This window comes from Oryzias latipes, chromosome 14, assembly GCF_053564925.1.
Source record: "Oryzias latipes strain Hd-rR chromosome 14, Olatipes_Hd-rR_3.1".
Lineage (NCBI taxonomy): Eukaryota > Metazoa > Chordata > Actinopteri > Beloniformes > Adrianichthyidae > Oryzias > Oryzias latipes.
The window spans coordinates 28,979,244-28,994,122 of NC_136250.1; the positions used below are offsets into that span (position 1 = coordinate 28,979,244).

General features: G+C 41.2%; 1 protein-coding gene across 7 annotated transcripts in view; it reads right to left on the reverse strand.

The window, feature by feature from the left end:
- Positions 1-14,879, reverse strand: part of doc2b (double C2-like domains, beta) — a 134,948-nt gene that overhangs the window by 36,722 nt on the left and 83,347 nt on the right. For 6 of the 7 annotated variants that reach the window (XR_002874578.2, XR_013647482.1, XM_023962298.2 and 3 more), the window contains 2 exons: positions 9,647-9,721; positions 378-487 (listed from right to left, as the gene is read on the reverse strand). Coding sequence is in view for 5 of the 7 variants with exons in the window: in XM_023962298.2 (XP_023818066.1) it covers positions 378-487; positions 9,647-9,721 (185 nt within the window). In the remaining 2 variants the exon portion in view is untranslated. The remainder of the gene's footprint in view (positions 1-377; positions 488-9,646; positions 9,722-14,879) is intronic. The other variant, XM_078930851.1, reaches the window with a different exon arrangement.

Below are 14,879 nucleotides of genomic sequence, written 5' to 3' on the forward strand. Positions count from 1 at the left end.
TCATGAACTCAGATGAGGCTTTAAAAACACACCTGGAGACCTTTTTGTTTCCGCAGAATGAAATATAATTTTTTTTTTGTGTGTGTGGATGAAACTCTAAGGTTTTATTTCATGTTTTTATGAGGGTGTTAGAGGTGATTTATGAATAAACTTTCTTTTTTAATTTCACATTTTCTCACTATTCCTCTTAGATTAATCTCCATTTAAATGTCTTCTGTTGTTTTTCCCCAGCTTGTCAGCAGACGCCTTACTCCACTAGGATAGTTTATTCCGTCGTTTCTTTTTCTCCTTTTGAATCTCCTTCCTCCCTCTTTGTTGTCTTGTGTGTGTGTGTGTGTGGGGGGGGGGGGGGGGGGCATATGTCATCAGGGGCGTACCTGAGTGTTTTGCGGACCATGTCCTCGTCCGTGATGCCGTAGTAGGTCAGGGTCTCGTTCCAGACGGGGTGGAGTGTGTTACGGAGCGTCTTGGTTCTGAGTTTGTTGGCCTGGAAGACAAAGACATTCAGCGTTTGACTCATCTGCACGGAGTCCCTGACTGGTTGTCCTTCTGCCTCAACTGAGGAGAAGCCCCGCCCCCCACGCCTCAGGTGTCAGTGAAATGAAGCCAGATTTCTCCAAACTTCCTTGAAACCAGCGTGAGCTCGGCGCTGCACGCTGACCTCTGTCAGGAGGGAAAAATAAACAGCAGACTGTATTTATGAGATGAAAATGAAACTGTGCAGGCGGAGAATTCTTGTAAAACTGCTTTATATTCACATAAATATTAATATGTTTCCAAATCACAACTCCGGCCATCTAAAAAAAAGAAAAAAATCTGCATCCTTTCATGGGGATCCAGGAAAAGATGGATCCGGCTGTCAACTCTACATGTCACAGAAATCAGGAGGTGGTTTGTTGAGTTTAGCAGAACAACTGAAGGCAGGACTTCCAGTTTAACCATCCAGCCAAACTTCCTAATGCATCATTTGTTTCATGAAAGCTGAAGTACAGACATTCATGCAGAGGAGCAGCAATCCTGACAGGCTGTGACATTATGGAGGCAAAGCTACGTTTCATTGTATTTAAAAATGTCCCCCACACAGCAGAAAGTTGTGAGCCTCTGACAAAAGTATGAAAGTCAGAGCAGCCTGTTTGTTTTGCAGGATGAGCAGTTTGTACTGTTACTGTGTATCTAGAGAGGAACCAAAAATGGCCTAAATCCAGGAGTCTGTCAGCAGTTCAGCCTCTCTTTGCTAATATAGAGCCAAAACCAACACAAACCCTTTTTTATTGCGTTGATGGAGCTCATCTTCTCTGAGAACTCAGCTGTCAAGGATCAGGAGCAGAGGATGAGGAGGCCACCTTTTAATTCTAGTCTCATGCACCCATCCAGGGGGTCGACCCCTTCAGGTGCTGTGGGTTTTTTGGGTTGTCCGGGTCTGGAGGGTCACAGAGAGGAGCGGCTGCATCGTAATGGGAGCGCAGGTGTTTCTTGCAGTCCTTGAGGCTCATACGACCCCTTCAAGGGACGTCATGAAAATGGAACGCACCAATGTCGTGCATGTGCCATGATACTCTATAGCAGGGGTTCTCAAAAGTTAGGAACTCGACATTAGACTGGGGGCCAATTTTGGTGAAAAAAATGGATAAACAGAAAAAGTTGTTTTAAAGACTTTAATGACCAAGTGTCATTTGTAGAGTTAACCAGGCCCTCCAGAGGTAGTTGCCGCAGATCTAGTAATTGTATCTTTGACAGACTTATTTCTTCAAACTATTTCTTTTGCTTTGGACAAACAATGTCAGCTACTTTCAGCACACCTTCTTTTTACAAACTCCCGTCACTTATAGGCTAGCTACGCCGCAAAGCCACAACGTAGCTAGCTTCTGTTACAGCTTCACTGGATTTAGCCATTTTTGTAAACATCTGGTGTGCAGCATAGCATCGTTGTAGTTGTTGGAGCTTATTGTTTTGGTAAATTTGTCATAGTTTTTATAATTTGTAACATAGTAACGATTTATATTGATTTCTTTGAGCACTGCATTTACCTGCTTGCAAATCCGGCACATGACTTTATCCAGCCTATGAGGTACAGCAAAGTAAGCATTTGTCCACTTAGCTTGAAAGCGCCATTTCTCCTCATCAACACAACATATTTCTTCAAAGGAACGTGCTCTGGTTCCTCTGAAGGCCACAAAAAATCTTCCCGCGGGCCGCACTTTGAGAAACCTTGCTCTAAAGTATTTGCAAGGCTAATGGGGGTTGCACGGCCTTGTGACGTACGGGTGATGCTGGCACATGAGGCGAGCATTGGCTCCTAACCAACAGCGTGCTGCACGCATGTGGTTATGCAAGACATAACAAACAAACATAAACAATAAAGTCCTCGAAAAAGGGGTGGGTAGAAGAAAATACGTAGTAATTCCCACCCTCAATCTTGCTTTATTTTACGCATAATGTCTATGAAGACTCTCATTCATCCAGGTTGGTTCCATTGTAGTAGGTTTAGGGGATGTCATCTGGACTTGGTTTTTAAAGTTAGAAGACGTTTCGCCTCTTATCCAAGAGGATTTGTCAACGCATAATGTATTTTTTTTTCTTTTATTTTGTCCTGTCCAACATCTGGACAGACAGATGAGAGCTGAAAGCCTCTTGTGTTGGACATATTTAACTGTTACAATAGGGGTTGTGAAACATTTGACACACTAGGTGTATATCCAAATAAACCCCTTTTGTAATTTAGGCTAAACTTTATTAATCTTACTTCATCTTTTGTTGGACTAGACGGAAAAGAAAAGAAGGGAAAAAGAGAGAAGGATGCCGGGGGGTAGAACCGTATAGCAGCATAATTATTTCAATTATCTAATCTTTACGTTTCCCAAATTTTCTATTTGTATTTTCATTTATTTTAATTAAGTAAACGTGTTATGCTTTAAAGCATTATTATGGTCTAAAAATCTAAAACTGGTCGACATAAATAAACGCCCAGTTGACCCTAAATCTGAAAAGTTGATCTGTTTTTTTTTCATGTTTATCAATAATCAGTGCTTGTTAAAATGTTAAAGCTTATTTTCTTAATTTAACTTAAAATCAATATTTGCATTACTTAGAATAATTAGGCATAGAGTTTGATATTTTCAGACATGACGTTACAGATTAGGTAGATTCTGAATATCAATGGGATCAGCATTATGGAGTTTTGATTGAGATCTTTGCTAAACAGGAAGTGTTGTGAGTCATGGTGAGGGTTTAGCTCGATCGGATCGATGACATGCAGGATTTCACATGAGACTGATTGTTTCTGCTTCAGTCGGTGGAAGCAAACACAGGAGGTCAAACAAACATCCCGAACTTTAGAAACTCTAACTTGAGGCTGAAAAACACAAGCTGAATGAAATCTCATGATAACTATGAAATGGATGACGCTCAAATGCAGTACAGCAGAATCCACTGTCTGAGCAGTAAATATGTACTTCCTGTTTTATTATGTAAACCTTTTTTATTTAACTCATTCTGCTCAACAGCTGAGCAAACAGATGAGAGCTGAAGGCCTCTTGTGCTGGACACTTTGAGAGCGCGAGTGACCCCAGGAGCTAAGCTGTCTGGTAGGGTCTCCCATGACAGACAGGTCCTGGCTGACGAGCCAGACAAAGAGTGGTTCAGAAGCCCCTGACAAAAAGAAAAAGCAAGGACCCGATTATATCGCCTGGATTGGCGTCACCGTGGCCCCACTCTGGAGCCAGGCCTGGGGTTGGGGTTCGCAGGCGAGCCCCAACCCCAGGCCTCCTTCGCAGCCCGAAGGAGCGACGTGGGACCACTCTCCCATGGGCCCACCACCCGTAGGGGACCTCAAAAGGGGCCGGTGCAATGTGGTTCGCGTGGCAGGCGAGGACGGGTGCCTCGGCGGCCCAAAACCCGATCATGGAACTTTGCTTTTGGGACATGGAACGTCACCTCTCTAGGAGGGAAGGAACCTGAGCTGGTGCGAGAGGTTGAGAGATACCGTCTAGATATAGTCGGGCTCACCTCCACACATAGCCTGGGCACTGAAACTCAGTCCTTAGAGAGGGGCTGGACTCTTTACCACTCTGGAGTTGCTCAAGGGGTGGGATTATATACGTTTGCTTCCTTCCACTCCCTTTCAAGCAATATTTATTAATATGTTTAATTATCCTATGTTTGATTCGTCATTTTATGAATGTATAACTGATGACTGTATTGTTGTTGTGTATTATTCTTACTTGATTGCTTGAAATAAACCATTTCAAATCAAATCAAATCAAAATCAAGATGAGAGGCGGCGGGCTGGTTTGGGCTTACTCGTGAGCCCCCAGCTCAGCCACCAAGTGGTGGACGAGTGGACGAGAGGGTCATGTCCCTCCGCCTCCAGGTGGGGGACAGGTCCCTGACTGTGGTTTCGGTTTACGGGCCGAACAGCAGTTTGGAGTACCCAGCTTTCTTAGTGTCTCTCAAAGGGGTACTGGAAAGTGCCCCAACGGGAGACTCCATTGTCCCCCTTGGGGACTTCAATGCCCACGTGGGCAATGACAGTGGCACCTGGAGGGGCGTGATTGGTAGGAATGGCCCCCCTGATCTGAACCCGAGTGGTGTTTTGTTATTGGACTTCTGTGCTCGTCATAGTTTGTCTATAAAGAACACCATGTTCGAGCACAAGGGTGTCCATCAATACACGTGGCATCAGGACACCCAAGGCAGGAGGTCAATGATCAACTTTGTAGTTGTTTCAGGCGACCTTCGGCCCTGTGTTTTGGACACTCGGGTAAAGAGAGGGGCAGAGCTGTCCACCGATCACTACCTGGTGGTGAGTTGGATTCGCTGGCGGGGAAGGAGGCCGGAAAGACTTGGAAGACCCAAACACACTGTGAGGGTCTGCTGGGAACGTTTGGCTGAGCCCTCCGTCAGGGAAGTCCTTAACTCCCACATCTGGGAGAGCTTCAAACAGGTACCGAGGGAGGTTGGGGACATTGAGTCCGAGTGGACCATGCTTTCCCACTTCCATTGTCTCTGCCGCTGCTCAGATAAGTCAATGCGGGTAAAATATGAATTTCCTGACATTAACTGGCAAAAACAAAACACATTTTTGTATCATTAACACAGCTGACGGCTGTTAACTAATTAACATGTGATCTAATTTCACACACATGCTACCTGTGCAACAAAAAAAAGCATTAATGCTGCTATGAACGTACAAAGAATTGAACAAAACAACATTCAAACGGGATGGACTTTGCTTCAAAGATGTATAAAAAAATAGCCTGCGGCTCACAGATGGAGGCAGAGGTGGTGGTGCTATGAATGAGCAACTGGTGTCATCACTTTAGCTGCAGAAGCTGAAAAGGCGCTGCTCCTCTGCCAATTATTGCAGTTTCTCATGTAGATGATCACATCTGTGCTCTAACTACCCCGAGTCTCACGAGCCACAGATGGACCCGGCTCCAAAAATACTCAGAGGAGGAGAGTTCGCAGAATTAGGAGAGAGCGCAAAGCCTTTACATCCTACGTTTATCCGAGACGGACGGTTCACTTTTAAAACGGTTTTGACCGATGAAAAGAGGCAGAATGATAGAAGGCATGTACAGTAAAAATGCTACGTTCTAAACATGATATTATCCTGAGCCTTTTTTACTTTTTATCATAAAAAAGAAAAAAAATATATAAATAAATAAAAACACAAAGAAATAATAAAACAAATGATTAATCAATTATTGAAAATTGTCAAATTGATTGACTTTTAATTATATTACTTGTTTCAAAAAAAAAAATTGACAAGCTGATTCATGAATTTTTCCTAATGAAACATAATTTTGTACATATTAACTTTTGATACTTGACCAAATTTTTCTATGAAAATTCCTGAAAGTGTTTTGTCTATTTTACTGATACAGTATTATAATTATTTTTTTTTGATCATATCAATGAATCAATTATTGAAAATTGTCAAATTGATTGACTTTTAATGATTTGACTTCACTTGTTTCAAAAAAATTGATAAGCTGAATTCATGAATTTTTCCTAATTAAACATAATTTTGCACATATTATTAACTTTTGATACTTGACCAAATTTTTCTATGAAAATTCCGGAAACAGTGTTTTGTCTATTTTACTGATATAGTATTATTTTTTAATCATATCAATGACTTTTATAAGTAACATAATCTGCATATATTTTGGATACTTCATTGCCATGTTGATTTCTAAAAGTTATTTTTTACAAAATAATTTAAGTAATTCATCTTTGTCATGTGCTTTCTAGGAACCGGATATTGATAAATCATGTAATAAAATGGTTACAGTAGAACAGGGGTGGGATTATCCCTTTCAAGCAATACTTAATTTTATGTCTAATTATACTAAGTTTGATTAGTTATTGTATAAATGTATAACTGACGATTGGATTGTTTTTTTTTTGTGTATTATTCCTATTTGATTGCTTGAAATAAATCATCTCAAATCAAATCAAATCAAATGCACCTGTAAAGAAGGACCAACATGAAGGAGGAGGATGTACATTTTTGCCCAATGCTAACCTAATAAGAATAATAATTCTTCGCAGTGATAAATGACAACACTAACCATCAGTCTGTAGATGCTACAATTAGTGGATCACAAGGTGCCTGCTCTGCTCCGTTGTTGACAAATAGGTTGCAAATGAGCGAGTAATCGGATGGATGATGGGTAAAGGAGCCAGGGTTACTCTGCGCCAGCAGTCGATTCAGAGGCAAATTTCTATTTCATTCCTGCTGCTCTGCAGGAACTATGTCCTAGAAAACAACACAGGTTTCTTTGATTTTGGCTCAAATGGCCTAATCATAATGAAAAGACCGCTGAGAGTCAAAGTACATGATGAAAATGGAACGTACCATGATCGTGGGTCTGGTAAGTAGTGGAGTTGATTACAGGTTGATATTTCAGACAAACTGTGAATTTTGTGGTGCAAGCACCAAATTTGGCATGGATGTGTCTTGGGATCCCTTCTTTCAGAAAAACACATTAGCCAGGAGAAAAAGAAATCCAAAATGGCGGCCTTTTGTCAAGATGGCATATATGCACTCAATTGATCCAAAACTATTCTAAATGCTCAAGTCTCAAGAATGTGGGCTGTTCAAGCACAAAATGCAGTCATTAGACTCGAGGGGTGACCCACAGAATACTGTTATGTGTATATTGTATCAGTCTTTTATATGTTTTATTTGAAATCTTGGATTTTCTCCTGGCTAACGGGTTTTCCTGCGAGAGGTGATCCAGAGGTACATCCATGCCAAATTTGGTGCTTTTCCCACAAAATGTACAATTATTTTAATAATCACCCAAAAATGCGCCTGAACGTTTGGCACTATGGGTTCACTGAGCGGTTTGATCTTCTGTGCGGACCGACCCCTGGGTTCCCCGTACTGGTCTGACAACATTTTACCTGTATCCACCTGTAAAGACAGTTGGGACGAAGGCTTTTGTCAATCCTCATGTCGTCCTGATGACTAATCAGCACAGAAATCGTCCCCTGTTGCCGTCCAGCAGTTTAACCCAGAACATCCTAGTTTGATGACGCCATCATCGGCCTTTTCAGCAGAGCATGAAACTTCACTTCCCATTAGAGCGGAAGCGGGACTTTGGACCTCTTCAGCGGGCCGTAATGAGCCTCTCAGAACGAGCCTAATGATTCCTCTGAGGCTGAGCTGACAAAGAGCACAAGTTGACGGCATGTTTTCCTGGAACAATCATCAAAGCCTCTGTGAAGCCTCATGCAGCATGGAGATAAAGACTGCAAGAAAGTCCTATTTTCAGTCACGAGGAAAGGATTTCAGCTGTGACATCCACTATGGCAGCAAAACCTGAGACGCCTTGAAACAAATATTGTCCTGAGAAAACAAACTCACCCCAACCAACAGGCCTGAACCTTTGTGAAACCTTCTGAATGAATGCAGAGTGTTTACAAAGTCTACAAGAGTGCATTTAAATCAGCAGGGAAATTGACCTTATGAGTGCTGACTCTGTTGCCATGACACCCACTTACAGAAGATGTACCACTTCATCAGCAACGAAAAAGGGAAATTTAAAGCAGATTCTATTTATGGAAAAAACACTTAGGCCTTTAAGGAAGTATAAAACAAAAGCTAAAAGCAGTAAACCTGCTGCTGCAGGATAATTACAAGAATTAAACAAGGGTATATGTTCTATACATTACAGGATAGTTCCGTTCTTTAAAATGAATATAAGCTTTGAAGAAAAGATTTTCTTATGAAAAAGAAGATCCAAAAAACGAAACGATGGCAACATTTTTTCTTTTATTGTCCAAAGATAAAAACAGAATAAAAAGAAAGTCGCGTGAGTGAAAGGCTACATTTTTTCTAAATCTTCTAATTCAGAATAATCAATAATAAAAAGGCTTAGATTCTTCAGCCCTTCAAAATAAAAGCACTAGAAACACCAGATTTTCCAAAGGGTGATGCTGCTCTCTGTGTTTTCATTTCTGTGGGAAACGGATCCAAACGGCCCTTTGAGTGGAAACCGTCTGCGCCCCCTGCTCTCCATCTTTGACCGTTTAGGCCTTTAACATGAATCAGCCGATGGAGAAAAGCAGATTTCCATTTCGGCTTTGCACCAACGTGCAACACATTACAAACAAAAAGTGTTGCATATCAGTGCAAAGCTGCTTTTTTTGCTTCAGAATGTGTTGGAGTTACGTTAAATGCGTAAACAGTCGAGGGTTTAGATTGGCTGACCGGATTTTAATCGTGCAGTCCTCAGAGTTTGGTTTAGGTTCTGTTCAGAGATGCCATGTTTCAGATGATCAGCCATTTTGGTTTCCATCACCATCAGCTTCAGTCTCTTGCTTTTAAGACCTCTATCACATTCAATATACGACAGCAGCATCTGACCATCATGGACCCAAGAGAAGAGTATGCAGACCACACTATTCTATGTCCATGATCTCTGGCCCTTGTTCTGAGGGGGTTACTAGGGGGCCCCAATCTTGTTTTCGCTGCTCCAAACCAAAGTCCTGCAGGAGGAAGGACCCTCCTCCTGCCGATTGCTGAGGGTCATCTTCAGGATGTTTAAATCCTCACCTATCCCGATTCTGGCAGGCGCGTTGGCCACAGCTTTTACGATTTGCCCCCTGTGGTAAAATGTTTGGGTTTCACCCCTTGACACGGATTGTTTTGCTTTCTGGAAATCTCCTTTTGAGATAAAAGTGTCTCTTTCCTGTCGCTCGTTTGGAATTTTAACCGTCGTGTTTAGCAACAGGGTGAGCAGAAAGGTAGATGTGAGTCAGGAAGATGGGTAATCCGGCACCTCTGGCTTCAATACGCTGCTTTAGTGGAGAATTATCGTTTCTCTGGATCTCTGAGGACTTCAATGAAAGACAGAAATATCCTCAAGGACTAATGTCAAGTGCAACCAAGTTAAAGAATTCACTGCGTGCTGTTAAACAACCAGTGAGTCATTTGGAAACGTTTCACTGTGATTCACACACACTTTATAAAAGTTTGTTTCCTGAGGAACATCATTAATATTCTGACACATGGACATCCATGTGAGATCGTCTGCAACACGTTCCCTGTTAGCTCGTTTACATTCAGCTGTTCCTGGAGTCCTCGTGTTACCCCTCTTCCACTGAGACAGATCCCTGTCCGGTCAGTACGTACCTTACTGGCGCCGGGTAGAAGATGCAGCTTGACGTATGGATCCGACAGGCCGTTGTGGTCCATGGGCTTGAGCCCCTGAAGAAAGAAAGTGGAAACAAAAACACAAGGAAAACTCTTAAACAGACATCAGTGAGGTTTCTAATCTGGTGAGCTAAACCGCTGAGTTTGTATCGCAGTGACCTTCCAGAAAACTTTGAACAAAGAGACTGGATGAAGGCAGGAAAACAGATGCTGTTGTCTATAAAAAAAAAATACTTAACTCTTCATCAAATAATAACAAGATTCATTTATTATATTAATTTAGAACATTTAAAAAAGATGTGCAGTCTGCTTTAATGAAACCGTTTCATCACCGTCACCGGTCAAAACAAACAATATATTAATATTAATCGGTTTACAAGGTTGACCATAAATTTAAAAACAATTTAAGAATGATTACAAATGTAAAAAATGTTTAAGGCGCGTCCCAACAAAATGTTTAAAGGGCCTTTATCATGCAAAATCAACTACTTTGAGGTTTTCAGTGTTTTATAATGTTCTTTCCTCACGAAAGACAACCCCAAAGCGATATTTCGATTTCTGAGCATTCCTCTAAAATCCTGCTCTCTGAGCACTAGCCCCTCCCAATCCACAAAAACCAGTGGGTCCTCACATTGAGACATCACAAAGTGAGGAGCCCCTTCCAGGAAGAGTCTGCGTTCCCAGCACCGCCCCCCAGGTCACACCCACTTTCTCTTTGGAGCTAGCAGTGTTTGGCTAAACGCTTTCCTTTTTTATGCACTATATGTATACATCCATCTCTGCAAAAGTTTGGGTGTTGTTTGTTTTTCGTGGGGGACATGCAGACACGCTGCCGAGGCCGGCTCTAGGATGACGTCATGAAATGGGCGACACCCACAAGGAGCAAAAGGCGGAGCCTCAGAGATCGAGTCGTCTTACTTTCGGGTGAGAAAATGATAGTTTACTCTAACAGAAAAGCATGATCCAGGCCCTTTAAGACGTAAGCAGTCTTTAATTCCCTCACAACTCCCTAACCTGTAACCCTTGTGCTGTCCTAGGCACTTTACCATTGGGAGTTGGTGGATCTAGACCCACTAGACAGTGCTCTGAACCTTTTTTCTTCAATGATTTGTGATCTTCACTGGTGTCCATGGATTACATGAAATCTTTCCACCTTTATCCACCTTTGTCATGGTAGGGAGAACACGTCAATGGAAGGGGGGGGGGGTCATCTAAGATAGCACAAGGGTTAAAAGACTATAAAATATGAGACTATCCAGCGCCGGGGATTTTAACGTCACGCTCATTACTTCTTTTCTCTTAAGGCACCAAAAACGACATCACCTATTTGTCGAAGCAAAAAACCTGACCTCTGAGCTTTCAGTGACAATTTATCTGTTCTGAACTGATAATTAAAAATGGCACGCTTAATAATACATTTTTTTAATTAAAATTTGTTCAGACGCAATGCATTGTGGTCTATTTCTACCAACCTAGCGAAGATGGATGGACACTAGTTTTTCAGAGAGACTTCTGTGAAATTTCCAGGACACTGAATTTTGTAATTCTAAATTTGTACACCCCGAAAAATGCAGAACTCAGGGAATTCAGCGACATGATGTTATTCTCTTTGACGCCTACAGTCATTTTCATGACATTGATGCCCCCACAGGCGAACACTGGAACTGCAGTAGTTCAGAAAATCAGAAGTTCATTTACATATTCTTCAATATTTATTCATTTATTTTGCATTTATACCTTGATTGAAGGTGATGCTTTTTATACAGAACACTACTCATGTAAGGGGGAGGGGCTAAAGAAGTTCATAAAAACGACCATCGTTGAAGAAACGTTACTGAACATCAACTTCATTATTAACTCCAACAGAAGATCCAGAAACTGTGTGGTGTATTTGCTTTGGCAGCAGTTGATTTGAATCTTTCTACCCAAAAAGAATATGATGTTTAAGATATTTTGATCCAAACCACCTCAGTTATACAAACCCAACAGGCTCCCGAGGAAACACAGACGGGAATAAACAGGCTTAACAATCCTTTCAGGAGCAAATCGATAAAACCGTGAGGAGGTGCAGGAGGTAAAGGTTACAGACACCGTGAACAAAATAAGCCCAGCAGAGTCATAGAAAAGAGTGTTGCACTGAGAACGCTTTCAGGGGTATTTCAGGACTGGTGAGGAGTCGGTGCGTCGCAGAACACCGGCTAGCCATAGGCCGACACTTTTAAAATCAGGAATAAAAATACCATATCACTTATTTATTCAATTAATTCATGTTTAACTAAGAATCACAGATTTGCTGCTTTTTTTCGTTAAAACTTGCAGAAGTATTGCAATTAGGAACTTTACCAACAACCATTAAGTAAAACATAAACGGTCTTTGACTAAACGATGTGGTTAATTAGTTAACTTCTCAATCTGTGGGACGTTTGTTGTAAAACACAATTGTGTTGTAAACCATCAGGCGTGAATGAAACTTCCCGTGTCTGTTCATCAATGAAAATACAGATGTACTGAAAGCAGCAGGTTTGTAAAAGCTCCCCATTAATGAGCAGTTTTAAGGGACTCCTGCATGGTGAGGGCTCTTGAACGGCTTCTTACGCCGTGTGAAGACGCCTCCGGGGCTCAAAAAAAAAAAAGATTGAATAAAAAAGGAACAGATGCTGCAATGCTGGAAGAAAGTAAAGAAAAGGCTTCAAATGTCTGATTCTACTCCACCAAAACATCCAGAAAGCTTAAAAACAATGTAATATAAGGGAAAACATGTTGGAAAAGATGGGAAAATACACTTTGGAACTTTGGAAATGAAGAGAAGCTAAAGAACAAATGTTTTAAGGCTAAAGTGGAGGGATTTTTACACAAACCGCAGTAGTTTGCTCAACTCAACACAATCTAACAGGTAGAATCTAACAGAATCCACAGTTTTCTTTTTATTTATTGTCAAATATTACAAGAGGGAAGACTAGAAAAACAAAACAAGCTTCATAGATTTGATAAATGTATCAAATCATCGAAAAGTATGACTACTTCTTTGATTAAAACTAGGAAAAGTGGCCTACAGTGTCACACTTCCCATTTATGAAGGTGGAATTTTGCTAAACAAGATTAAGATTTTTAATATAAAACGTTTCACTGTCAGTTTGTCAAAAAAAAAAAAAGAAATCACCAGTTTCACATTTAAGGGACATCCATCGATTCATCCTTTAGTTTGAATACAGAGGGTCGAATCTCTCCATAAATCTTGTCATGTATGGAGACAAGATGCATGGACCCATATGGAACAACAGACTCTCCACTGCAGAAATACTTTACTTTAGGAAAAGAAGTTTGTTACTTCCTCTGTGGGATTCTCCATGAAGGCGGGAGCGCCACGCTGCCCGCCTGGACTAGGTGCATCCGATTGGATGTGACTGAATGAGTTCATCTGTGGCTCCGCCCACTTATGAGTCCGTAACTCTTCTGAGTACAGTAACTCTTAAACCCCATTAACGTAAATCTAGCACTAATTTTGACTGTGCTGTTTTATGCAGAATCCAAAAAAAACCTGATGCCGTCTTCCAGGACAGCCTCTGGGTTGTGGGCGACCCCGCCCCCCTACCCCTCCCTTGTGTAGAGCAGAGCAGGGAGCTTGTAGCCCGCCAAGCGTATTTTTTACATCACAAAGAAGCTCTGCATTTTTTTCATCCTCCATCATCAGCTGTCATCTTTTTTGTGTAAACTCCACAGTTAAAACACGTTTCTGTAGCAAACCACGGTGAGGCTCCCGAAGGCTGATGCAGAAAACGAAGTGAAGTCTGGTTGGGATTGGAGTTCCCTCGCCTTTGGCAGGAGCTTCATTCTAAAGCTTCTTTCTTACGGTTGACTGCAGGACAGGGTGTTGTCCCGGAACAAACAGCTGCTTGGTCCACTGACCTCCATCGACCCCCCCAGGTAAACCACGGCCGACTGAGAAGAGCTGGATCAGACCACCCACATGAAAACGTTGGAATTTTCCCCTAAAGTTTAAACTCCAAACTAAACTCCACATGGTTTTAATCTGATTAACAAATCCAAGACGCGACACAGAACAAAACAATATAGCGTACGTCTCTCTATAACCACATATGATTATTCTTTCTTAATCTATTTTTCAGTTTTTTTAATTTGAGAAGCGTTTTACTGTGAAGCACCTTGGGGTTGCATTAGTCGGAAAAGTGCTCCAAGTTTGATTTGATTTGATCAAAAACATCCTTGAAGAGAACGCTGTCGTGAAGAAATTCAACAAAAAAGTTTAACGAACTTCCAGATTCGGAAAAAAATAGTTCGATTTTGGTAAAGAGTTTGAGAATTTGCTGGAAACCCAAAACAACCCAAGTGAAACCAAAAATCTGAGGATGTCAGGCAGGTTTTGAGGTTTGTGTGCCTCCATGTTTGGTTCATGCCGTCACATATTTGTCTGAGCTACAATCAGCTAAAGAAAAACTCAGCTTTATCTGCTGAGGATAAATAAAGACCTGCAGGGTCTGTTATCAGTTACCAGATGACTCATCCGGTCTCTGAGCTCAACTATTCATTCAGCAGACATCTCATTTGCATAACCGGCTCTGACCCCCCCCCACAAGTGATGTCAACAATTATTATTAGCGCTCTATAAGCAGCTCCGTTAGGATTTCAAGGCGAGTTCATATACACTATTTCAAAGAAATGCGTTCAATTACTCCAATATTTATAAAGATTGAAGGAAAACACAACCTGTTGGTCTGTCGGCCTCAGAAGAATTCTGCTAAAATCCGTTATATCAGATGTGTGTGTGTAATTAGCAGGAGCAACATTCATTCATGCAGCTTTAATATATCTAAAATAGACTAAGACACATTAATCACACTAATTATTTGATAAACAAAATTCCTATTAATGTTATTAATGTTAGTAATTAAATGCAGTTTCTTACTCATCTCTGTCCAGACTGGGCATGTTTTATACCGATTTGACAGTAGGGGGCGCTGTTTGTTTTTTGTTGGTTTACCATCCATAAGTAAATAAAAAGAAGAACTCTTTACAGGCTTTCAAAGTCTAACCAAGGACTTCATAAATTCCACTTTGTGGAGAACAATGCAGCACAACTACTGTAACACTTTGTCCGTTTTTAGGCAATAAATGCGTGTTAACACTAAGTGTTAAAGGCGTGTTAACACTTTACGATTGTAAAATGTTGGATAAGGTCACAAAGTGGTTTTTC